Source organism: Cherax quadricarinatus, chromosome 44 (genome assembly GCF_038502225.1).
Source record: "Cherax quadricarinatus isolate ZL_2023a chromosome 44, ASM3850222v1, whole genome shotgun sequence".
NCBI lineage: Eukaryota > Metazoa > Arthropoda > Malacostraca > Decapoda > Parastacidae > Cherax > Cherax quadricarinatus.
In genome coordinates this window covers 15588242-15615927 of record NC_091335.1, presented here as the reverse complement: position 1 = coordinate 15615927, position 27686 = coordinate 15588242, and the positions used below count along the sequence as shown (strand labels likewise).

General features: G+C 39.3%; 2 protein-coding genes across 2 annotated transcripts in view; one reads left to right on the top strand and one right to left on the bottom strand.

Moving 5' to 3' along the window:
• LOC128697451 (hemocytin-like) overlaps positions 1-27686 on the top strand; it is a gene marked incomplete in the record, with an annotated part of 289908 nt that overhangs the window by 11386 nt on the left and 250836 nt on the right. Inside the window, 9 exon segments of the mRNA XM_070094123.1 lie at positions 401-592; positions 956-1124; positions 1525-1679; positions 2194-2336; positions 2859-3021; positions 3312-3430; positions 4630-4795; positions 5803-6034; positions 6815-7010. Coding sequence (XP_069950224.1) covers positions 401-592; positions 956-1124; positions 1525-1679; positions 2194-2336; positions 2859-3021; positions 3312-3430; positions 4630-4795; positions 5803-6034; positions 6815-7010 — 1535 coding nt within the window.
• The window catches only part of LOC128697450 (uncharacterized), a 60238-nt gene continuing 39584 nt past the window's right edge, over positions 7033-27686 (bottom strand). The window contains exons 2-6 of the mRNA XM_053789125.2: positions 26441-26506; positions 25791-25939; positions 20997-21149; positions 16025-16239; positions 7033-8692 (exon numbers count right to left, since the gene is read on the bottom strand). Coding sequence (XP_053645100.1) covers positions 8404-8692; positions 16025-16239; positions 20997-21149; positions 25791-25939; positions 26441-26506 — 872 coding nt within the window. The 3' untranslated portion in view covers positions 7033-8403. The remainder of the gene's footprint in view (positions 8693-16024; positions 16240-20996; positions 21150-25790; positions 25940-26440; positions 26507-27686) is intronic.

The window sequence follows — 27686 nt, the reverse complement described above, 5'->3', positions numbered from 1 at the left end:
AAATAAGATACCCAAAAGTTGCATGTGTCTTGTTCTTAGCTTGTCTGTATTGTATACAGTTATTAACATGTAATTCTTAATGTTATAATTCAACTCATATGCTGCCTTAATACCCCCACATGCAGTCGATAGACTTGAACCCTAACAAGGTAACCTATTTATTTATATTACCTTTTGCCTGCTCCGACTCTTTCTGGGACTTTTCATTTTTACTGTGGTTATAATTAACATATCGCACTCTTTAAATAACATTTCTAACAAGAGCGTAATTTTAAGCTATAATCTTATAATTTCGAAAGAATTCTAAGGCAATTATTATTATAATAAAAAAGAAGCGCTAAGCCACAAGGGCTATACAGCTATTCTAAGGCAAAAACCGTAACATGTCACTATCTTTCAGCAATTTCCAACTGTGACCCCAAGAACATTGGATTTAATGGAGGCTACAACTGCTCTGGCGAGGGTATGAAATTCGGGTGTGCTCTTTATTGCCCCGAGGATATAGAGTTTGAGTTCACCGCTGCAGAAATATACAACTGTGACTATGCCACTGGCACCTGGTCCCCCTCACCCATACCCATGTGTGATTATGGTAAGCCCACTGAGATTTTAAAGTCACTTAAATTGGATCACCTAAAGATTTGCCCCTAGAAGAATTTAGTTATGCAAATTATGTATATAGTAAATTCCACTAAATTTAAGCTAGCAGATTAATATAACTGCTAAAATTAACGTAATATAAAAAAATCTTGATTTACTTTACCTGTCGAAGAATATACATTATTTTTAATTATGTTTTCCGTAATTGAATCTTCAGGTGATTCAGCTGTTCTATTTTTTTATCTTCAGTCCTCTTTACTTACAAAACAAATCCATCGTCTCCAAGAAGTCTTCTTTTGCTCATGAAAGTGGTAGATAACAGGGAAGTGAGATTCACTTTGATCTTTGTTTGCAGGGTTTGAGATGGTGCCGATGCCATTAGAAGAAACTACCGGAACCTACCCACCCCACTTCAGCGAGCTTGACCATACCCGCACTACCACACAGAAGATCAAGAAGCTGCCAGGCTCCTGCCTAACCTGGTCAGGCACCCACTACAAGTCTTTCGACGGGAAAGTCTACAGGCGAGTTCTGCAGAGTTTTGTATGCATGCTGGAGTCTTAGTTGTCAGTATTTTTTGTCTAGTCAGTGGCTAATGACAGCCTATTGTAGCACAGTAACCCCCTTTGAAAATGTACGTATACAAAATAGTTAATTTTCTTGGGTTCAAATTCGAGTCTGCCAGAAGATTTAAATTAACTTATGCATGTAATATGTGTGGCTCTTTGAGAGTTCATGTCCCTCCACTCTGTTATTTTATGTATAGTTTCTTATAAATTTCCATACTGTATATAAATTAACTTACTAACAAAATTTAATATTATACATAAAACACAATAGTTTTATATGATCTTGCTTCTTAGTTTCAAGTTTTACTAAACCAGGGTGTTCAAATTTACTTATATATTGTGTCTTGGGTGGCAGCTTTGAGAGTTCGTGTCCCTACACACTGCTTCAGGACTCTACCCATGGCACCTTCACCGTCAACCTACGTACTGCTGACGGCTGTGAAGGTACTTCTTGTCCCAAGGTTATCCAGCTCTTCCTTGAAGACGACCAGTATGTTCTTCAAGCAACAGGTTGGTGCATACCTCCTTTTCTTTTAGTTCACATATTACCGAGTATGTTTAAGTCACAGGTTTGTGTAGACAGATAGAATTAGCTAAATCCAGTCGGTATAGACAGTGATTAACTAGACTAGCTTAATACATAATTAGTGTAGACAGAGGTAGAGTTAGCTAGACAGTAGCTTAATCTACGGTCATTGTAGAGAGGTAGAGTTAGTTTAATCCACAATCATAGTAGACAGAATTAGAGCTAGCTAATCATTAGCTAAATCCACAGTCATTGTAGACAGGTAGAGTTAACTGGACAACAGCTTAATCTACAGTTCGACTACCTGACCTTCAAGTGACCTAAGATACAGTCCTGCCACGTCCCAGTTCTTGGGCCGGCACCTGAACGGGTCATCTTCCGACAGTGAACCATGTACAGTTTTTTTTTCTTCTGGCAAATATAAATCTAACAGCAATAATATAATTAGCCCTGCTGTACCTTATTATCTGGTGTCATCACAGTCGTTTGTGTCCACAGAGTTAGGTCAGCCGAGTCTGGCCTACCGGGACACAAACCTGGCCATCCCAGGTCAGATGAACGGTGTCGTGTCTGAACGCGTGGCTCACTTTGTTGTTCTCAAGGTGTCTGGCCTTGGTCTCACTATCAAGTGGGACATGAAGGTAAGCCTAGTGTTGCTTACTCTGTGTGTCTGTGTTGTGTTGTGTGTGTGTTGAACTGTGTTGTGCTCAAGGTGTCTGGCCTTTGTCTCACTATCATGTGGGACATGAATGTAAGCTATTAGCTTAGTGAAGCTCACCGTGCATGTAGTTCACTGGTGCATGGCAACAATATGTAGTATGTGGGATGACAGGAGGGGTCACCCGTGTACAGGGTCATTTGAATTAAATAAGGTTTGGTTGGGAGTTTTTAAAATAATATTTTAAAGAGAAATTTCCATGATTATCCGTTGTTTTCTTATGTATCAGGTTACTATAGCTTGGCTGAGCATTTTTTATATAGTTAATGAAAAGTTGTTTTGTCCATTACTAAGATATTTGGAGATGCATTATAACATATTTGTCCGAAGAGGGCCTCATTATGAGGTCGAAATATACTATAGTAATTTTCAGTCATGTTGTCACTAGAATGTTTAGCTATTGTGCTGACTCTGATGGGTCACTGAGAAATGGTGGTTTCCGCAGAGCCTAGTGGTGACGGAAATCAGTGAGCTGCTTTGGAACAGAACATCTGGGTTGTGTGGTCGACGTGATGGCTCTGACACCAACGACTGGAGCTATGCTGATGGCACCGAAGAAACAAACATGAACTCATTCCTTCAGGCCTGGCAGGCTAAAACACTAGGCGGTTAGTGTTTATATGAAGTATTAATTAATTTATTAAATTTACTTTTTAATTCATTGCTAATTACAACAAGAGGACTAAAGGCGTGATATTAGGGGGGAGCATGAGAGAACATTTGATGAATCCATCACGCCCAATCCATCTGCCAGAGTTTAAGATCATTGTGCGATGGTATGCATAAAATTAATTGTATTTTCATATATTTTACCATATTACATTTTTTTTTAATTAGGAAAGGACTTTGTTTTGTTTATGTGTTATATGTCATCGTAATAATATCTGTGACACTGCAGATCGGTGTTTGGACAGACCCAAAACTAAGCACCCTTGTGGCCGCAAGTCTGTAGCTTCAGAGGCTGAAAGGTTCTGTTCCCGTTTGCAGGATGACACAAGATTTTCACAGTGTCGTCAGGTGAGCTCTCTTAACCTTACTACCTGATATATGCTTGTGCTACGTGAACTTTATTATTGTATTTAGGGGAAGAACTAAACCTGTAGGAGTCAAACATTGCCTGGGGGAATGGGAAACAATTAGGTTCGATTCTAGGAAAAGTAGGTCATGTTCAATTCTTTATTGTATCAAGAAACCCGCACCGACATCAAGGAACATCTCTTAAGGAGTTACTAGCTTACAGCTTTCCTAAGTAGCGAGAAGAGATGAATTACAACAGTTTGGTAACCTGCAGCATCGCACAGTGCCTCCAACCTCAAACAACAAGCATACGCTTGTCCTATAACCAGCACTAGCTTATTAGTTTTAGGACTAACGTGGTAGTTTTATTAGTCTGCTAGTTTTAGGACTAACCTGCTAGTTTTAGGACTAGCTTGCCATAGGTTCAAACGCCAATCCGTTCAATGCTGTAATAGCCAAGTGATATTAGTAGTTAAATAGCACTAACTTGCTTATTTACAGCGAGTCATGATCACCATTGATAAAACTATTTTAATGTTTATCTTATCCTTCATAAACGACGCCATCAGTCTCTTGACAAAGGTCATTAGCTTGACAGTAATGAAGATTTTTATTATTACATTCATGAGTTAGCGCTAAACCCATAGGGGTCATATAGCACGTGGGAAATGAGACGCTCAATTTTGTTCTACAGAAAGGGATGCCAGGTCCAATTCCTTGGATCAACAGCCCCTAATCAGCATCAAGGAGCCTCCCTCGAGGATATTAAATACAAAAAGTCGTTTGTCCATTTTTGCAGCTCAGTGAATACATTAAGTGTTTTTCGTAATTAGTTGTCAGAGGATCGAGCCTCCACCACTCCTACAGCTGAATTACCCATACTGGTTTAAACTCTTCAAATAAAGTATTACGAGGTATATTAAAAAAATCCTGTTTAAGCCTTTACATCCGGCATGTACGTAGTTGTGATTGTCTCATATGTGTTATTTTTATAAGATCCTCTCCATAATAACAAGAAAATATGATAGTAAAACTGTTAATTATGTCTCTTTATGATAGTAAAACTGTTAATTATGTCTCTCGAGACGAGTATCACTGCGCCACATCATATGGCCTCTTCACCTCGATTATCCATGTTAACATTTTTTACTCTTATAAATTCTTGCTCTTTTACACTGTAGTGGCATTTATGCTTGCAGGTGGTGGACGTGGAGCCGTACATTAATGCTTGCCGTTGGGATTACTGTGCCTGTGAGTCCCAGGAGAGAGAGACTTGTGCCTGTGAGACCATGGCAGCATTCAACAGGGAGTGTGTCAGCCTTGGTGAAGACATCGTAGACGGCTGGCGATCACAGGATCTCTGCCGTAAGTTAACATTTTACAAACTATATCTTCTTAGCCAAAGTTTCCAAATATTACCACATATTTCTTGCAAAAGTTTTCAAGTGCTACTTGAAAATCAACGAACTCTCAGATTTCAGTCTTGAATATTGTTCTCGAATTTAGTGAATCATTCCTTCCAACAAATTTTTCAAATTCATCTTCAGAATTTCTGTAGCTTCACTTCTAATCACTATCTTTCCGCCGTTAAGGTTCATCTCGTTACCTCATGCCAATACCTGTATGGCTCATACTGATTAATAATATTGTTATTCATGGGGAGTGCTAAACCCATCGGGGTCATTAGCCACTGTCCAAGGAAGAAGGTAGCTTCAGTTAGGATGCTATTCTTAGATTTGGAATCATGTATACCTCATCCTCGCATATAGCAATTATTTTATTATTAGTCGAGGGAAGCGGTAAATGCCTAGGGGTTATTCAGCCCCCAGGGAATGGGAGACAGGTTCAATCTAATGGAAAGAATCATAAGTCCAAGTCCTTGGATTAAAGTGTCTCCTTAAAGGAGACAAGTACATAGTACTTGCAAATTATATTTTTTATTAATTATTTAGTATAGAGCTATACTGTTTTATTTTACTATTTATAGACATTATGTGGATAATACTGCCGTGATGTATATTTCATGAATACTATGGAATATCAGTTCTTTCAAGAGGGTGTAACATCTTACCGAATAACAGAGTTTGTATTGCACAAATGGACAAATTAACTGCTGTATTGCTAATACATTCACTGAGGGAGCGCTAAACCCGTAGGGAGTCATACAGCATCTGGGGGAATGGTAGGCATTCAGACTCGATTTAAGGAATTGGAGCACAAGTTCGATTTCATACATCAGGAGTCCACCTTACCATTAGCTTATTCTAAAACAAATGTTCTTGTGCTAATACTTTGTTTTAAATTAAAGTCTAATGTTAATATTATGTTTTATAATGTTTAGATATCATAGTAACTACTGAGGGTGTCAACAGCAATGGAGTGTAAGTTGGGGACGGTATACAACCCATGCATGTCAGCTATACAGCCTCGCTGCGGCCAGGTAGCAGACAGCGTGAATCCAGATTTCTGCGTCGAGGGATGTGACTGTCCTGATAGTCTAGTGTTACACAAAGGTGTCTGCATCTCAGCCCAGGACTGTCCCTGCACCTACCACAGCAAGGACTACAACGCTGGAGACACCATACCTAACGACTGCAATTCTTGGTGAGTTCATCATGACACTACAGATTCTTACCGCCTGTTTAGAAAACATTAGATGCTTGCAGTGTTGAATGACAGTTTCGAGGACCTCTTTCTATTGTGAAAGCCTTTTGATATAACCTACTTTCTTGACCTCGTCTAGCTACACAGAATTAGAGGTAGGTAGCTAGGTTGCTTTTAGTCCTCCACAGTAGATAACTTAAATACACATCATAAAATCTGCTATCTGCGTTAATTAATTAGCCATGTGTATTTTTTTTTTCAACAAGTCGGTCGTCTCCCACCGAGGCAGGGTGTGTATATTCACACAAATTTTTTTTCCCTTATATACATAAGGGTAATTCATGTCATTATTCTCATGAATAATAGCTTTGAAATTAAATAAAAAAGTTATTACAACACCAGCTTACTGAACTTGCGGTAGAATTTTGATTAATTTTTACATATTGATCAACCCTACATAGTCAGTTGATACCAAGACAGTTGCCCTTCTCGTCTCATGTTGTGAGTGCAATAGGCAGAAAGAAAGCAGTGAGAGAGTGATTCTACTTAAAACACATCCCGTCAACAGCTTAAGTCTGGGGTAGTATGTTTGGAAGGGGTGTGTTGATCTTGTTATAACACACCTCATCCACAGCACATGTTTGGGTGGGTGTGAACAGTGGACAGAGACACAGTATAGCTCTTGTTTTATCACATCATGTCCACAGCACATGTCTAGTGGGAGAGAGGGTGTGCGTGGAGGAAGAGTGTAGCTCTTCACTAATACTATCTCGTCCACAGCACATGTCTGGGTGGAGAGTGGGTGTGTACCGAGGCAAAGTGTGGCTCTCGCTGTTCTGCCGTGGGTGACCCTCATTATACCACCTTCGACGGCCGCCACTTTGACTTCATGGGCAAGTGTTCCTACTACCTGGTACAGGGGCAGGATTTCAGCATTGAGGCCGAGAACACACCGTGTGCTGGTGCCATCTCTGAGGTAAGTAACAGACCATCTTTCACGATATATCATATATAGCCTTGATACAAATTCCATATTTATTACTTCTTTTATGGGGAGTTCTATTTTAAAAGTAGCAACTTGAAAAGTAAGATACGTCAGTAACCACGTAATATGTTGTCAATTATAATACTATACATGAACATTAAGAGAACGAAAGGAAAGATATTGTATCCCTGAGATGTTACATACCTGCTTGTCATGACAACATCAGCTGACCAAAAATAGGTTTAAGAAAAGAATAATAAAGTATATATTAGCAAATTCCCTTCAATTAAACAAATTACATAACCGGTAAAATTTCAATATTGATATTTCAGTATTAACATACAATGTATTAAAACAAGTGCTTTAATACGTGTAGTACAACTTTATATATTCACATAATATATTATCACTTCTCTTTATCTTTGTCTGCACTGTACATATATGTTAATAAAGGACTTTAGTGTAATATGTAGACATTACCTACATTATTTCGTTTTACTTATAAAAGCCTATTAATCTCACAGATGAGATTGGTCATAAACGAGTCTTCTAATGTTTATGACTTTCGAATCGTGTCACATGATTTTTAACTAAGAAAAAAAATCTACGTAGCAACAAAAGTACTTAAAATACATAAGTGTATTTGTAGTTTACAGTTTGTTGTATTCAGACCATCGTTTGTGTATGGAACTCTAAGCAGCACTAAAAGTTACTCATGATACAAAAATATATACATTTCTTATATTTTGTACATGTCTTCTTGGCATACTGCATTTTTTAGGATAATCGCACAGCATACCACGATTGCCCCATGCTTCGGTTGGCAATACACTCGCCTCACACACTCAGTGTCCGTGGCTCAATCCCTGGCATGGGTGGAAACGTTGGGTATGTTTCTTTACACCTGCTGTCCCTGTTGACCTAGAAGTAGGTGCCTGAGTGTTAGTCGACTGGTGTGGATCGCATCCTGGGGAACAAGACATTGTACTCGATGACTTTCGTGGGTTATCCTGGGTGGCTAACATTCCAGGTTAAAAATCTGAACAAATTTGATCATATCTTACTGTGGTTATAAGCAGTTCGTATACATCTGTAACATGAAGGACGTATTCATCAAACACTTACTCTGTGAAGCGTTCTCGCCTCTTCATGGATATCACATTCTGGTGGTCATGAGTACAATTTTAAACGAAGGAAAACTTCAGTACTAATAGTTCTTCCATATAAATTTTAAAACTAAGCTCTAGTCGCACCTGAATTCTCACCATTATTTTTTATATAAAATTAAAAAATAATCTTGTTAATTTAGTAATTATTGAAGTATAACATTATTATTACTGTTGCAAATATTACATATAATGTTAAATGTTGTATTAGAGACAAGTCAGAGGAGGACACTGAGGATCCGCTTAAGAGTGAGTGTTGGTCGCTGGGTGTGTTCGCTCGCCAGGCTCATGATGGACTTGCTACGAGTCTTGAGTCTGCTCCTTAGTGTTCCTTCCCCACCTTCACTCTTGTCTCTACCACTTCTGCTGTCACTGAGGTGCATAGTGGAAGAGGAAGATGAATATCTTAGAGTGGAAGAGGCGATTGAGGCCCTGGAACCAACACCTTTGCGGTAGACCAGCCACTGTGTGACCAGGGCGCCACTACCACTCTCCACCCATGACGATCTGTCCAAATATTACTCCTATTAACTTTTTGCTCTCCATCGAATTAACATTAATATGTCAGTTGTCGTTAAATCTGACTCTGAAATGTTGTTATCCTGCCTCTGTTATAAATATATAGTGAAGGAAGAGAGGGAGGGACGTAAATATTTAGGTATATAACAATTCACAATACATGAACACTTGGAACATTGTACTGTGATGCAGAAAATTCGTAGTTTGGTGATTAGAAAGCGGTACGGAGTTACTAAAAGTATTATCCAGAGGGCTGGGGGGAGAAGTTACTGAGGTGGTTTGGTCATTTAGAGAGGCTGGAGCAAAATAGAATGACTTGGAGGGTGTATAAATCTGTAGTGGAGGGAAGGCGGAGTAGGGGATCTTCCTAGGAAAGGATGGATGGAGGTTTGTTCAATAAATGTAGAAAGGGGGAAATGTACCGGGACTAGAGAGCAGTAAAATTTCCCCTTTATATAAATGGAAGGAGGGCAAAAGAGATTGAAAAAATTAAAGGGGAAAATTTTTTTGAGTATACCAGGTAAAGTGTATGGAAAAATACTAAAAGAATTAGGGGAAACAGGGAGCAGGATTGCAGGAAAAAGGGAGGTTTAGAATGGGGGGGAAATGTGTAGATCGGGTTTGAAGTAAAGGAACAGTATTTACAAAGGAAAGTTTTCATTGCATTTATGGATTTAAAAAAGACTTTTAAATAGAGGGATTAAATGTGGCAGATGTTAATTTAGGGAATGGGCAGTGTTAAAAACAAAGTTTTAGGGGGATAATGGGGTCAGGAGGGGAGGAGAGGGGAAACACTCCGAAAAGTAGGTCTTAGACAGGGATGTATGTCAAATTTGTTGTTTAAATATCTATAAAGGGGGGAAAAAGAAGAAAATGCTGGGGTGTTGGAGGGGGGGAAAATTAGGGGGAATCAAAAAAAATGTACAGTGTATATATATATATATATATATATATGATATATATATAAAAATTTAATATATATATATATATATATATATATATATATTATATTATATTAATATATATAAATATATATATATAAAATATATATATATATATAAAATATATAAAAATTTTATGTTGTTTTGATTAGAAAAAATTTAAAGACTTTGGATGAAATGTTTTAGGGGGACAGATATATCAGACCTTTCTAGTTAGCTACACGGGAGATAAAAGGAGATGATACAAGGAGAATAAAGCATGGGGAAGAGAGAGGTGAAGGTTTAAAAAACCAAAGAAGGCAAGGTAAGTTTAAAAATATTGAAAAACAGAGAAAGGCAATGGGGCCAAGAGGATGTGGTTTAAAAAATGGGTTGAGGTTAGGAATTTTTGGGTTCAGGAAAGTGGGAGGAAGAGGATGATTGGGGAATGATGATAAAAAAATAGAAAGGGGAAAAAAAGAGAATGAGAAGTTTTTAAAAGAGAAGGGGATGCAAGGAGGGAAGAGATAGGGAGAAAAGAAAGAGAGAGGGTAAGAAAAAAAGAGAGCAAATGAGGGGGGGAAATGTTATCAAAAAATTTGTTAAAAATAAAAAAAAGTTTTAGGAGTTTAAAAAGTTAAAGTTTGAGAACAAATGGATTTGTCGAAAATGGGAGGAGATTATTAAATGAGAGAGGGGATTAAGAGGGAAGGAAATTTTGAGGAATTTTTAATGTTGATGAAGATGGGGAAGTTGATTTTTTTTATAGGAAGGGAGGAAAACATCTGTAGGAGGGGGGAAGGAAAGGGGGGGGGGGTTCGTGAGGCAGTAGGAAAAATGAAAGGGGGGCACCCGGGATTGAGGGGGATAAAGATAAAAATGAAAAAAACATGGGGATATATTTTGGGGAGTGGGGAATTATTTAAAAAAGAAGGGGGAAAGGTACCAGGATTCAGAGAGATGCATGTTCCCTTTTGTATAAAGGAAAAGGGGGATAAAAGAGAGTGAAAAAATTATGGGGATAACTTTTGGGAGTGTCCCTTAAAGTGTATGGTAGAGTTATAATTGAAAAAATTTAAAGGAAAAAGGGAGAATGGGATAGAGATGAACAAGGAGGTTTGGGAAAAAGGGGGGGTGTGGGGACCGTTTTAAAAGTAAAAACATATAAGTGAAAGAAGTGGTAAAGAGGTCTTTGGCATTTATGGTTTTGGGAAAAAGGCGTATGACGGGGGGATGGGGGGCAATGTGGAAATGTTTGCAAAGTGTAGGTGTAGGAGGTGGGAATTTAAAGCGGGAAGATTTTTTAGAGGATGGGAAATGAGAGATGTGGGGAAAGGGGGAAATTTTTTCCCTAAAAGTAGGCCTTAGAAAGGATGTGTGTCCCCGTTTTTTAAATATTTATAGATGGGGTGAAAGGGAAAAAATGGGGTTTGGGAGGCGTGGAGTTAAAAGATAAAGAATCCACAAAAGGGGGGGCACAGCTTTGCTGATGACACTGTGTTTTGGGAGATTCTAAGAAAGGCAGAGATTGGGATGAATTTTGGGGGGTGAAAAAGAAGAAAATTAAAGGTGAATACAGGAAAGAGAAGGTTAGAGGATAAAAAAAGATTGGGGATGAAAGATTGAATATCAGATTGGGGGGGAGAGAGTATGGAGGAGGTGAACTATTCAGATATTTGGGGAGTGGAGTTAAGTGGAGGGGTCTATGAAAGATGAGGTAACTAGAATTGATGAGGGAAAGAGGAGTGGTAATGGGAGTTTTAGATAAAAACTGCCTTTGGGGGAAAAAGGGGGGAAAAAGGGAGGTTTACCAAGCCTTTTGGGGGTGTGAAGGGGGGTGATGAAGTTGAGGAGAGAAGGCGGAGGCAGGAGAGGGGATGAGGGAAATGGGGTGAATATAATGCAGAAAATTTGAGTTGGGTTGGGAAAAAGGGGGATTCCCAAAACTGTTGTCCAGAGGGCTGAGGAAGGGGGTTTGAGGTGGTCGGACAGTAGAGAGAATGGGGGAAAACAGAAGACTTCAAGGGGTACCTAGGGAAAAGGGGGGAGGGTGGCCTGGGGTGAGGGGGGGAAAGGGGGTTTTTGTGTGGGGGGGTTTGGATTTCCACACAGGGGAGCGTTTTGAAGGAGTGAAAAAAAATGGTTTTTACTTGACGTTGTTGGAGGTGGAAAGAAATTTTTGAAGGGATTCAGGAACCGGGCCCGGGGACTTGAGCCTGAGATGAAACGGGCCTCCTCTGAAGGGGGGGTGAGTTATTTTTAAAACTGTGGTAAAGCACCTTCTGGCAAGACGGGATAGTGAATGAGGGAAAATTTTTTCCCCACCCTGCCTGGGAATCGGCCGGGGTAAAAAAAAAATAATAAATAAAATTATATAGGTAGGGGTAGACAGAAACCCACCCAGGAGGTACACTGCCCGGGGCGAGTGTAAAAAAAGCTTGAAATTTTTTTACATGATGGGGGCATTTTTTTTGTCTTCTAAAAATGCAAGATTACAGGAGTCTTGCACTTTTTTACAAGTAGGTACACTACACAAATGTAATGTTTATTTATACACACTATCTGAGTTTTTTGATTTATTTTAATATTCTTTGTCTTATTATTTTTTTATATCCATGGAAGGGGAAAAGAATTTTCCCCCGTAAGCCAGGGGTTTGTGTCAATTTGCCGGGAACAATGGGCTAGAACTTTTTCCTTTAAAGATTACAAAAAATAAAAGAAAATTTAAAAGGGGAAGTCTGAATGGTGAGGCAATGAAAAAAAGAGATGATTGGGGATGTTTGAATGAGAAGAAATGATGCCCCAATAAACAAAGCTAAGGGGGGAGAGTTTAAGGGAGAGGAATAAAGGGGATTAGTCGGGGTTTAAAGAGTTGGGAGCAAAAGAAGGAGAGAAAAATGTAAGATGTTAGGGGCAGGAAAAGAAAAATCCAAAATGTAAATTCAAATTATGGGAGAAAAAAGATTGAGGGAAAAGTGGGAAAGCATGCACCGGGGAAGAGGGGGGGGAAGAGGAGAGATTCAGGAAATGTTGGGGAATGGGGGGATTTTTGAAAAAGGTGGGGTAGGGGTTGGGGATTTAAACAAAGGGAAAAAATAATAATAGGAAATTTTGGGGGGAAATTAAAGGGGGAGCCTTTAATTGGTATTGTGAAAAAAATTTGAAATAAGAATACATTTTATAAAAGGGGATAAATAAAATAAAAGGGTATATGAAGTAAAAATTTTTTAGATTATGTATTGGTGGATGGTTATTCTAGGAGGTTTTTTTAGGGGGGAAACAAATATCAGATCATTTTTTGGAGCTACAGTTAGAGTAAGAGGTAGAGGGGAAAAGAGGAAGGGGGCAAAACAAGTAAGAAGGTGAAAGTGTATAAACAAGGGAGGAGGAACGGAGATTTTTGGACAACAGAAAGGTGGGCTAGTGAAAGGGATGAGGGGGGGTTAAGGGGGTTGAAAGTTTAAAAATGAAAGGGGAAGTGGGGGGGTTTGGGGATGGGAGGGGGGGGGAGGAGGAAAGGGGGTTTTGGGAATGATGAAATAAAGGGTGTGATAAAAAGAAAAAGGGAAATGAGAGGTTTTAAAAAACAGAAGTGTTAAAAAAGGCAGAGAATGGAGAGAAAAAGAAAGGTGAAGAGAGGGTGAGAGGGGGAAAAGGAGAGCAGAGATAGAGGGAGAGGCACTGCCAGAAATTTTAATGAAAAAAAAAAATTTTGAGGAGTTAAACAAGAAGAAAGTAGGAAAGTATGGTTTTTATTAAAAACAGAGTGGGGGAGAGTAGATGGGAAGGGAGGTTTTGGGTGATGGGAATTTTTTGAGGAATTTTTAAATGTTGAAAGAAAGGGGGGTTTTTTATGCACGGGCCAGGAGGATACCATTTTTGGGAGGGAAGAAGAATGAAATGTGGGGAGTTTTGGGGGCATTACGTAGAATGAAAGGGGTAAAGAGCGGGAACTGAGGGGGACAGACAGAAATTTTTTGGGCGGGGGGGGAAAGGTGTTGGATTTTTACTTTTTTAATAAAAGAAAGGGGGGAAGGTACCGGGGTTTTTGGGAGGGGTTTAAGTTCCCCTTTTATAAAAAGGGGAAAGGGGGACAAAAGAGATTGTAAAATTATAGAGGAATAATTTTATGAGCAAAAAAAGATATTTAGAGTTATAATTAAAGAATTAGAGGAAAACAGAATGTAGAATTGGGATGAGCAAGAGGTTTCAGAGTGGGTAGGGATGTAGATCATGTTTACTTGAAGCATATATGTGAACAGTATTTAGATAAAGGTAGGGAAGTTTCTATTGCATTTTATGGATTTAAAAAGCGCATAAGATAGAGTGATAGATGTCGTGGAAATTTGTACAAGTCATGAATAGTGGTAATCCAATGATGATACTGTGCTTATGGGAGATTCTAAAGAAAAATTGCAAAGGTTAGTAGATGAGTTTGAGAATGTGTATAAAGGTAGAAAGTTGAAAGTGAACATAGAAAAGAGTAAGGTGATGAGGGTATTAAATGATTTAGATAAAGAAAAATTGGATATCAAATTGGGGAGGAGGAGTATGGAAGAAGTGAATGTTTTCAGATACTTGGGAGTTGACGTGTCGGCGGATGGATTTATGAAGGATGAGGTTAATCATAGAATTGATGAGGGAAAAAAGGTGAGTGGTGCATTGAGGTATATGTGGGGTCAAAAAACGTTATCTATGGAGGCAAAGAAGGGAATGTATGAAAGTATAGTAGTACCAACACTCTTATATGGATGTGAAGCTTGGGTGGGAAATGCAGCAGCGAGGAGACGGTTGGAGGCAGTGGAGATGTCCTGTCTAAGGGCAATGTGTGGTGTAAATATTATGCAGAAAATTCGGAGTGTGGAAATTAGGAGAAGGTGTGGAGTTAATAAAAGCATTAGTCAGAGGGCAGAAGAGGGGTTGTTGAGGTGGTTTGGTCATTTAGAGAGAATGGATCAAAGTAGAATGACATGGAAAGCATATAAATCTATAGGGGAAGGAAAGAGGGGTAGGGGTCGTCCTCGAAAGGGTTGGAAAGAGGGGGTAAAGGAGGTTTTGTGGGCGAGGGGCTTGGACTTCCAGCAAGCGTGCATGAGCGTGTTAGATAGGAGTGAATGGAGACGAATGATACTTGGGACCTGACGATCTGTTGGAGTGTGAGCAGGGTAATATTTAGTGAAGGGATTCAGGGAAACCGGTTATTTTCTTATAGTCGGACTTGAGTCCTGGAAATGGGAAGTACAATGCCTGCACTTTAAAGGAGGGGTTTGGGATATTGGCAGTTTGGAGGGATATGTTGTGTATCTTTATACGTATATGCTTCTAAACTGTTGTATTCTGAGCACCTCTGCAAAAGCAGTGATAATGTGTGAGTGTGGTGAAAGTGTTGAATGATGATGAAAGTATTTTCTTTTTGGGGATTTTCTTTTTTTGGGTCACCCTGCCTCGGTGGGAGACGACCGACTTGTTGAAATATATATATATATATATATATATATATATATATATATATATATATATATATATATATATATATATATATATATATATATATATATATATATATATATATATATATATATATATATATATATATATATATATATATATATATATATATATATATATTAGGGAGGTACCACCTCTATGACTGGACTGGGGACCCTCATCCTCAGCGAAGACAATAAACGTACCTCAGGGAAAACCCAAGTATGTAATTTTGGCCACAAAGAAAGAGAAGGTTTCCGTGCACTTTCGTGATGTATCAGACTCGTAACTGCTGCTCTTGAGGATGTACAGCGTCATATCACCTTCCTAAGTGATATCAATTTAATTTTTTTCTCTTTCATGGTAGTCAAACTGAATATATAATTTTTAACACTGCAATTTCCCATTAGTGTTGGGTATCCGAAGAAAAACTTTCATCACTCAACCCTAAGAGTTCTAGAAATGCATGAACATCACGACAGAATACTGCACTCCTTCAAACTACTTCCCATCCGGCTAACTGGTTTCTGTGACTTTTTACAGATAGCGTGCTTACATTCCCTAACTTTAGGAAGTTGTGCCTAGCCAAAAACTATGAACCTACAATATTTAGTCTTCCACTCATGAAATTATAAATTCACAACCATTTGAGAGTACAAAGTATTTATCATAATTTGTACTGAAAGATCAAGTTAATGATCAATAAATTAGAGATTTTGCCGCCGAAGCGGCTAGTTCATTATACAACTTATATCCATCCTGTGGATAGTAGCGAAAGAGCAATGGATCCACAAAAGGCCTAGGAACAAGGCCCTAAGAGGGTTTACGGAAGTACATCTGGATTTATATCTACAGTTCACTTACCTGTTGCAAACAAATTTAGGAAATTTGCTTACGTTTGATAGCAACTAACCTGAGAGTGGGAAGATATCCAGTGAGGGCTAATGTGTTGAGGAGCTCTGGAACAGTGGTGTTAGGGGTGACGTGGGAGTCGAGCTGGGGGTAGGTTGCATCAGTGTTGTGTACTACCTCCTCTGGGAACACACTTCTCAGTACCCAGGCTGGCCCTTGCACCCTTACCTCCGTGGACCGCTGCACCGTGTATGTCACCACCACCAACGTTGTTCCCTGCGGCAGAAGGAAATGTCTCTTATTTATATATATATGTCCTGGCTTTAAGTGAAACAAAGCTGAAGGGGGTGGGAGAGTTTCAATGGAGAGGAATAAATGGGATTAGGTCAGGGGTTTCAAATAGAGTTAGAGCTAAAGAAGGAGTAGCAATAATGTTGAAGGATAAGCTATGGCAGGAAAAGAGGGACTACAAATGTATAAATTCAAGGATTATGTGGAGTAAAATAAAGATTGGATGTGAAAAGTGGGTTATAGGAAGCGTGTATGCACCTGGAGAAGAGAGAAGTGTAGAGGAGAGAGAGAGATTCTGGGAAATGTTGAGTGAATGCGTGGGGAGTTTTGAATCAAGTGTGAGAGTAATGGTGGTTGGGGATTTCAATGCTAAAGTGGGTAAAAATGTTATAGAGGGAGTAGTAGGTAAATTTGGGATGCCAGGAGTAAATGTAAATGGGGAGCCTTTAATTGAGCTATGTGTAGAAAGAAATTTGGTAATAAGTAATACATATTTTATGAAAAAGAGGATAAATAAATATACAAGGTATGATGTAGCACGTAATGAAAGTAGTTTGTTAGATTATGTATTGGTGGATAAAAGGTTGATGGGTAGGCTCCAGGATGTACATGTTTATAGAGGGGCAACTGATATATCAGATCATTATTTAGTTGTAGCTACAGTTAGAGTAAGAGGTGGATGGGAAAAGAGGAAGGTGGCAAAAACAAGTAAGAGGGAGGTGAAAGTGTATAAACTAAGGGAGGAGGAAGTTCGGGCGAGATATAAGCGACTATTGGCAGAAAGGTGGGCTAGTGCAAAGATGAGTAGTGGGGGGGTTGAAGAGGGATGGAATAGTTTTAAAAATGCAGTATTAGAATGTGGGGCAGAAGTTTGTGGTTATAGGAGGGTGGGGGCAGGAGGAAAGAAGAGTGAATGATGGAATGATGAAGTAAAGGGTGTGATAAAGGAGAAAAAGGTAGCTTATGAGAGGTTTTTACAAAGAAGTGTTATAAGAAGAGCAGCGTATATGGAGAGTAAAAGAAAGGTGAAGAGAGTGGTGAGAGACTGCAAAAGGAGAGCAGATGAAAGAGTGGGACAGGCACTGTCAAGAAATTTTAATGAAAATAAGAAAAAAATTTGGAGTGAGTTAAACAAGTTAAGAAAGCCTAGGGAAAGTATGGATTTGTCAGTTAAAAACAGAGTAGGGGAGTTAGTAGATGGGGAGAGGGAGGTATTAGGTAGATGGCGAGAATATTTTGAGGAACTTTTAAATGTTGAGGAAGAAAGGGAGGCGGTAATTTCATGCACTGGCCAGGGAGGTATACCATCTTTTAGGAGTGAAGAAGAGCAGAATGTAAGTGTGGTGGAGGTACGTGAGGCATTACGTAGAATGAAAGGGGGTAAAGCAGCTGGAACTGATGGGATCATGGCAGAAATGTTAAAAGCAGGGGGGGATATAGTGTTGGAGTGGTTGGTACTTTTGTTTAATAAATGTATGAAAGAGGGGAAGGTACCTAGGGATTGGCGGAGAGCATGTATAGTCCCTTTATATAAAGGGAAAGGGGACAAAAGAGATTGTAAAAATTATAGAGGAATAAGTTTACTGAGTATACCAGGAAAAGTATACGGTAGGGTTATAATTGAAAGAATTAGAGGTAAGACAGAATGTAGGATTGTGGATGAGCAGGGAGGCTTCAGAGTGGGTAGGGGATGTGTAGATCAAGTGTTTACATTGAAGCATATATGTGAACAGTATTTAGATAAAGGTAGGGAAGTTTTTATTGCATTTATGGATTTAGAAAAGGCAGATGATAGAGTGGATAGAGGAGCAATGTGGCAGATGTTGCAAGTATATGGAATAGGTGGTAAGTTACTAAATGCTGTAAAGAGCTTTTATGAGGATAGTGAGGCTCAGGTTAGGGTGTGTAGAAGAGTTGGAGAATACTTCCCGGTAAAAGTAGGTCTTAGACAGGGATGTGTAATGTCACCATGGTTGTTTAATATATTTATAGATGGGGTTGTAAAAGAAGTAAATGCTAGGTTGTTCGGGAGAGGGGTGGGATTAAATTATGGGGAATCAAATTCAAAATGGGAATTGACACAGTTACTTTTTGCTGATGATACTGTGCTTATGGGAGATTCTAAAGAAAAATTGCAAAGGTTAGTAGATGAGTTTGAGAATGTGTGTAAAGGTAGAAAGTTGAACGTGAACATAGAAAAGAGTAAGGTGATGAGGGTATCAAATGATTTAGATAAAGAAAAATTGGATATCAAATTGGGGAGGAGGAGTATGGAAGAAGTGAATGTTTTCAGATACTTGGGAGTTGACGTGTCGGCGGATGGATTTATGAAGGATGAGGTTAATCATAGAATTGATGAGGGAAAAAAGGTGAGTGGTGCGTTGAGGTATATGTGGAGTCAAAAAACGTTATCTATGGAGGCAAAGAAGGGAATGTATGAAAGTATAGTAGTACCAACACTCTTATATGGATGTGAAGCTTGGGTGGTAAATGCAGCAGCGAGGAGACGGTTGGAGGCAGTGGAGATGTCCTGTCTAAGGGCAATGTGTGGTGTAAATATTATGCAGAAAATTCGGAGTGTGGAAATTAGGAGAAGGTGTGGAGTTAATAAAAGCATTAGTCAGAGGGCAGAAGAGGGGTTGTTGAGGTGGTTTGGTCATTTAGAGAGAATGGATCAAAGTAGAATGACATGGAAAGCATATAAATCTATAAGGGAAGGAAGGAGGGGTAGGGGTCGTCCTCGAAAGGGTTGGAAAGAGGGGGTAAAGGAGGTTTTGTGGGCGAGGGGCTTGGATTTCCAGCAAGCGTGCATGAGCGTGTTAGATAGGAGTGAATGGAGACGAATGATACTTGGGACCTGACGATCTGTTGGAGTGTGAGCAGGGTAATATTTAGTGAAGGGATTCAGGGAAACCGGTTATTTTCATATAGTCGGACTTGAGTCCTGGAAATGGGAAGTACAATGCCTGCACTTTAAAGGAGGGGTTTGAGATATTGGCAGTTTGGAGGGATATGTTGTGTATCTTTATAAGAACATAAGAACATAAGAAAGGAGGAACACTGCAGCAGGCCTGTTGGCCCATACTAGGCAGGTCCTTTACAATTCATCCCAATTCATCCCCACGTATATGCTTCTAAGCTGTTGTATTCTGAGCACCTCTGCAAAAGCAGTGATAATGTGTGAGTGTGGTGAAAGTGATGAATGATGATGAAAGTATTTTCTTTTTGGGGATTTTCTTTCTTTTTTTGGTCACCCTGCCTCGATGGGAGACGGCCGACTTTGTTGATATATATATATATATATATATATATATATATATATATATATATATATATATATATATATATATATATATATATATATATATATATATATATATATATTACGTTATTTTCAAGCAAAGCTTCTGCGTCTCTTTTAAATGACAGTTTTGTGTCTAGTTATTTTAGTAAGTGTAGAAGACAACTTGTAGAAGCCACGATCGCAGTAGAACTGTCAGTACTCCTAGCAAGAGTCTCTAAGACCGACATCACCGTAACCGCATTTCAGCTAGAAATTATAATTATATTCATGTCGAAGTGTTAAACTCGTAAGTCATATAGCGTCAGGAAAATGGAAGGTTATCAGGTTTGATCCAATGACAGAGAAGACTAATGACAGAAGATTGAATACATACCAACAGTTACACCAGTAATCAGATAACCTTTTTAAATGAAGGTATTTACTACATGTCCCACCAGGGAGGTTCCTTGATGCCACTGAGTGGCTCTTGATCCAAGGAATTGGACTTGACCTCTCCCTCAGAGCGAACCTCATTTCCCAGGCGAGGTAAGACTCCTATGGGTTTAGCACCTGCCCATGAATGTAATAATAATAATAATAATTTGCGCTTGATACATAGTCACATTCTCTCTGAATGATCGAGTGTAGTCATAGAGAAGCGATAAACATGAGAACGAGAGCTAATCAACCTATATCTGAAGAAGGTAATACCTCTAATTTCTTGGATCAAGATTATTATTATAATCATGGGGAGCGCTAAACCCGTAGGATTATACAGCGCCTGGGGGGGATGGAAGGTATTCAGAGTTAATTCAGGGAACTGGAGCACAGATCCAATTCCCTAGAGCAAGAGCCCCTCACCAACATCAAGGAACCTCCCTAGAGGAGTCTTAAATCAAGACACCATCTGAGTTAACTCCCTTAATTAAAGGGCTGACAGCATGAGCTTTAGGCATTTTTTCTAATTTGCAACGATTTTATTAACAAACCCTCGCAGTTTAGGTTCAACTTTAATGTTACCCACAGTAAACACTTATAAGTAATGTTACCCACAGTAAACACTTATAAGTAATGTTACCCACAGTAAACACTTATAAGTAATGTTACCCACAGTAAACACTTATAAGGCTACATAACAGTTTTTTTTTTAATACCACTGAATAAACACATCCAAAATTGCTTAGCGTAAAAAGAAGCTTCGATTATACACGCTATTCATTTTTTATGCGCTTTTTTTTAATATATATATATTTTTTTACAAAAAACTTCACTATGTTGTGTAGCTTTATAAGAGGGTTTACTGGATTTTAAAATGAATGAGGCCAAGAAGACGTGCTAGTGTTGACAAGTCTTGCTGTCATAATAACTTTGGTAAACATGGCAATATTTGTATCTGCTCCGTGTTTTGAGCACAGCTCCCCATCATGATGCAAGATATCTCACCTTATTAGCACCTTACCTTATTAGATGGTGGGCGATAAACGGTGGAAGTGGGCGTGTGGGCGGGGAGGAGATGAGTGAGGAGGCTGCTGAGAGATAGTCTGGGACTACGACGAGTGTTGATCTTCAGAGTGTGACCGTCACCCACCACTGTCAACCTTCCACCTCCACTCTGTCAACCACATACATTAACATACAGTAAACACTAATCACCAATACCAGAGTCTCACATTAACACACCACAAAGACAGATTTACAATATGTATAATTTACCAGATATGTTCAGTGGAGCCAGTTAAAAGCATTACCACTTTTTTTGCGTGTGTCACCTAATTCATGTGTGCATAAATAACTCATTATAATTGTGACCAGATTTAAACATGTATCTAGTTCACTGCCGTTGTAACGTGTTCAGTTATCCAAACTCTGTACCCATTATATACCTCTGGAGCCCTCATCACCAGAATGTGTCCGTAGAATTATATGTAGTTAACAAATAAAGATTATTATATTTTATGTGTTATGCACTGATACAATATGCCAGTAAGAAGAGTAGATGACACGTGGATAATAAGCGTTTATTATCCCCGGTACGCTCTAGCAAATGATACATATATAAGCTGAGGCATGGAGCCTAGTGTAACGTTGTTCTAGTATTCCGTACAACAACGAAAACTAATCAGAGGACAAAGCATTAACTATTTAATATACAAATGTAATAAGGTAATATTGAATTAGTATTGTATATTTATTTACTAAATTCATTGTCTCGTTATCAGGAGTTCAACGGACAATAATAAGACCAATGTGGGTTGTTTGTTTATTTGTTAGAGCAAATCACCTGACAACTGGTCTTTATCATAAGATGACCTGTTCACTGTTTCTGGCACAATGGTGGTGCCGCGGGAAAACTGTTCGTCTAACAAGGCATGTGAAGTGTTACTGGCAATAGTTCCATGGTAGTTCATGACAGCAGCGACTGTTAAACTAAGAAGACGGGCTGGAGTTTTGAGACTCTATGACCGCGGGTTCAATCCCGGCCGGGGGTATGGTTTATTTGCAATTGTGTCATTACGATTTCTTAAGTCAATCATCACAAGACCCGACTCAATTATCACTCGTGTCAAGAAGACTGCAATATCTGTACAGATATGAGAATGTAATTATATGCATGGTAACAGTCTTATGTTGAACAAAAGTCACAATATTGTGCCTGAGACGACTGACAAATCCAGAAAATGAAAATGAAACTGGACAGTTTCTCAGTGCATACAGGACAGAAACGTCGTTCATCTCTCTTTCACAATTTATGTCTTGTTATGAGTCATATTTAATTTGTATGAACTTGAAGTGTTAAATATAAAGCGAATAAGGGAAGAAATCAAGGAGACAGTGGTTATGGCATCTTACCTCAGCACAAAACAAAGCCCGTTATCACGACCCCCATCCAGGAAGATATCCACAACATTCCATTAACACCCAGGTAACTATTTACTGCTAGGTGAAGACTGTCAATAAGTACAGAAAGTCTTCTTGACATGTATCGATTTGCCTGAGACAACCATGTCCTTTGGTTGCGAACCGAAGACGCTACCAAAGAGCCACGAATCTCTGCTCTATATCCACTTTGAAGTACTCGCGGAAAATTTATTACAAAATTATAACATCGTTTTGCGGGAGACTAGCATTTGTTTTCTGATTTTTAAAACATTCAGGCTGTTTGCAAAATGAAAATACTATGTTTAAAGAGTTCTACTTACTACAAGATATGAGGAAATAAGGGTTTAACGGAGAGTGGAAGATGTGTATGTAATGTATTTAATGGGTGTAACGACACGTTAGTGTGCAGTGACGGTGAGTGTGATACACACCAAGATGGAAGAACACCCAACACTACTGGTTAGATTAGGTAAAATTCGTCAGGTAACATGACAAGTGCTTCCTGATTAAGATCCTAGTCATGTGATGACCCGCCACTGTAGTTTATGGTCATCTGGTAGAGACCTTCCACTGGCTTATCGATCCACCCCTTTTAAAAATTGAAATTAGGCTAAAAAAAAGGAGTGTAGTAGTGACCTATGAGTGATCATGGAGAGGAAACATCAGGGATTAATGAGATACAGTCAAGAAGACAACACAAGCATGAGCCGATACTTTAGAAGGTATTTTTTTCCCTACCAGAGAGAGACGAAGAAAGGTAGAAGCTAGTACTGGAAATGATCATATATATACTTCGTGCCGAATAGGTAAAACTTACGATTTTGGCTTAAATAGCAACGCTCTTCTTGCCGAATAAGGCAAACGAAAATTTGTGTATGAAATAATTTCGCAAAAATCATTCTGAACTTAACTAAAAAAATATTTCATTGTGTTTGTTTATTAATTTTTTGTAAACTCATCTAAAATATATTTAGTTGGATTATGCTAAATTATATTGCGCTAGTTATAATAAGGTTAGGTAAGTTTTCTAATGTTCTTTTGGTACAAAATTATTATTTTTTACATTAACATAAATGAAAAAGATATATTTTAGAAAGGATTTAATTTTAAATGAGTTCTTGCTAATTGACCAATTTTACCTATTGGGCACGACACACACACACACACACACACATATATATATATATATATATATATATATATATACATATATATATATATATATATATATATATATATATATATATATATATATATATATATATATATATATGTATATCACACTGGCCGATTCCCACCAAGGCAGGGTGGCCCGAAAAAGAAAAATTTTCACCATCATTCACTCCATCACTGTCTTGCCAGAAGGGTGCTTTACACTACAGTTTTTAAACTGCAACATTAACACCCCTCCTTCAGAGTGCAGACACTGTACTTCCCATCTCCAGGACTCAAGTCCGGCCTGCCGGTTTCCCTGAACCCCTTCATAAATGTTACTTTGCTCACACTCCAACAGCACGTCAAGTATTAAAAACCATTTGTCTCCATTCACTCCTATCAAACACGCTCACGCACGCCTGCTGGAAGTCCAAGCCCCTCGCACACAAAACCTCCTTACTCCCTCCCTCCAACCTTTCCTAGGCTGACCCCTACCCCGCCTTCCTTCCACTACAGACTGATACACTCTTGAAGTCACTCTGTTTCGCTCCATTCTCTCTACATGTCCGAACCACCTCAACAACCCTTCCTCAGCCCTCTGGACAACAGTTTTGGTAATCCCGCACCTCCTCCTAACTTCCAAACTACGAATTCTCTGCATTATATTCACACCACACATTGCCCTCAGACATGACATCTCCACTGCCTCCAGCCTTCTCCTCGCTGCAACATTCATCACCCATGCTTCACACCCATATAAGAGCGTTGGTAAAACTATACTCTCATACATTCCCCTCCTTGCCTCCAAGGACAAAGTTCTTTGTCTCCACAGACTCCTAATATATATATATATATATATATATATATATATATATATATATATATATATATATATATATATATATATATATATATATATATATATATATACATATATATATTACTAAGTTCAGATATATAATTCTACAAGAGACTGACTTTCGATTACTATAAAAAATATATGAACAGGAATGAAGATTATTTTATAATTTGTCAAATAATAATATATAAGAAGGTATATGATAAAAACTTCTGACACATAAGAATGGTTAAAATATTACTGATATAATTATTGGTGTTCTAGTGTCTGGGTAATTAAATGTTACAAGGCTACCTAACACTTTCTCCTTTGTGTTGTGGCTGGATGAGTGATGGTGACGACTTATGATGGTTGTGAGGTAAAGCAGTAGGTATGAGTGATGGTGATGGGTGGACGGTGTGGTTGTGAGGTGCAACAGCAGGTATGAGTGATGGTGATGGGTGGACGGTGTGGTTGTGAGGTGCAACAGCAGGCATGAGTGATGGTGACGGGTGAACGGTGTGGTTGTGAGGTGCAGCAGCAGGTATGAGTGATGGTGATGGGTGAACGGTGTGGTTGTGAGGTGCAACAGCAGGCATGAGTGATGGTGACGGGTGAACGATGTGGTCATGAGGTGCTGCAGCAGCAGGTATGAGTGATGGTGACGGGTGAACGATGTGGTCATGAGGTGCTGCAGCAGCAGGTATGAGTGATGGTGACGGGTGAACGGTGTGGTTGTGAGGTGCAGCAGCAGGTATGCTGATGGTGATGAACGAGTGTCATGAGGTGCAGCAGCAGGTATGAGTGATGGTGACGGGTGAACGGTGTGGTTGTGAGGTGCAACAGCAGGCATGAGTGATGGTGACGGGTGAACGGTGTGGTTGTGAGGTGCAGCAGCAGGTATGAGTGATGGTGATGGGTGAACGGTGTGGTTGTGAGGTGCAGCAGCAGGTATGAGTGATGGTGATGGGTGAACGGTGTGGTTGTGAGGTGCAGTAGCAGGTATGAGTGATGGTGACGGGTGAACGATGTGGTCATGAGGTGCAGCAGCAGGTATGAGTGATGGTGACGGGTGAACGGTGTGGTTGTGAGGTGCAGAAGCAGGCATGAGTGATGGTGACGGGTGAACGGTGTGGTTGTGAGGTGCAGCAGCATGTATGAGTGATGGTGATGGGTGAACGGTGTGGTTGTGAGGTGCAGCAGCAGGTATGAGTGATGGTGACTAGCGAACGATGTGGTTGTGAGGTGCAGCAGCAGGTATGAGTGATGACGGGTGAACAATGTGGTCGTGAGGTGCAGCAGCAGGTATGAGTGATGACGGGTGAACGGTATGGTTGTGAGGTGCAACAGCAGATATGAGTGATGGTGACAGGTACTCACCGAGGTCCGGTGAAGGGTCTTGGGCACACAGGCAGTGAGAGCAAGGGGTCGGGCATGTAGCAGGTCGTCAACAAGATCTAGCTTGGTGAGTTCGTGCAGGAGTCGACTCACCATCACCTCTCCCTCGTGTGCAGGGTATAACATGTCACCTGCACGGTAACACAAGTCACTTCACTGTGGTGCCACTCACAACCCATAATGCAGAGTAATCCAGAAATTAAGTCAAATGAAGAGGTAGGAAACTGCCAAGGTCAGGCGGTTAAAGCTAAGGTCAGGTCAAGTCACAAGCGTTCTGACAATCACAGCATTTGATAATGTACTGAGAAAGGAAGCAGCGGCCTTATATTTAAAACAATTCATACATCATATATGTTATTACGAATTTGTAGCATTTTAAGTGCTTTATGATGTATAATCAATGTTCCACATAATGTAAGCATAACTGGTATAAACCTTAGTAATGGATACCAACAAGTTGATAAAATAGATACATGCCAAGTGTTTTTGTTGTAATATCCTAGTGTTTGCTCACGTGCATTCATAATTTCTGGTAAAACAATAATTATTAATATTAGCCATTCAAACTGTAATGTGCCGTTTTATATTTTAACATTGAAAGCGATGACATAGAACTATAGTGGAAAACTTACCTGTAACGAGGTAGTGAGCCAGGTAGGGGAACACTCGACCGTCCCGACCACCCTCTCCCTCCACAACTGTTAACAAACAATTATTGTTATCTTTATCATACTCTTTGTTCATACTTCTCTGTTAGTGATTAATAAATATAATTATCTAATTGTAGTTACAGGGATAAATTTGATTATTATTACATTTATATGGTGGGTGGAAGCGCTAGACTTGAAAGAATAAAAGGCGTATCAATAACGTGATGAAAGTATATAACCGGGACAGGACTCGCAACAACCAGTTAAATTCGAACAAATTTAGACAGTTCAATGATATAAGGAAGTATAGGTTTATCAGTAGAGCTGTAGATGAGTGAAACAAATTCTCAGGTAGCGTCAGTGGGGCAAGAATTTTGGGTAGCTTTAAATATAGGTTGGATGAATACATGAGTAGGTTTAGGTTAAGTATGATGTGGACTTGCCTAGCATGGGCGGCGAATAGGCCTACTGCAGTGTTCCTTTATTCTTATGAGTCATACAGCTCCTGGGGAATAGGAGGTAATCAGGTTCGATTCCAGGGACGGGAGGTCAGGTTTAATTCCCTAGATCAAGAGACCTGCCTCAAGGAACCTCCACAGAGGCTACAGCAATACAACTTTTGCTCATGTTAGTCCGTCTTTGGTTATATATTTCTCATATAAGTTTTTAAAATTCGCAGTAAATTTGACACTTTTTTTATGATTGTATTTAAACCATCTACCACTTTATGAGAAAAAGCATCTGAGGAATCATGGCATTCGTGTGTGTGTGTGTGTATTCACCTAGTTGTGGTTGCGGGGGTCGATTCACAGCTCCTGGCCCCGCTTCTTCACCTGGCCGCTACCCGGTCACTCTTTCCGCTCCGTGAGCTTTATCATACCTCTTCTTAAAGCTATGTATGGATCCTGCCTCCACTACATCACTACCCAGGCTATTCCACTTCCTGACACACACACACACACAAACACACACACACACACACACACACACACACACACACACACACACACACACACACACACACACACACACACACATATGTATATATATATATATATATATATATATATATATATATATATATATATATATATATATATATATATATATATTTTTTCAACAAGTCGGCCGTCTCCCACCGAGGCAGGGTGACCCAAAAAAGAAAGAAAATCCCCAAAAAGAAAATACATTCATCATCATTCAACACTTTCACCACACTCACACATTA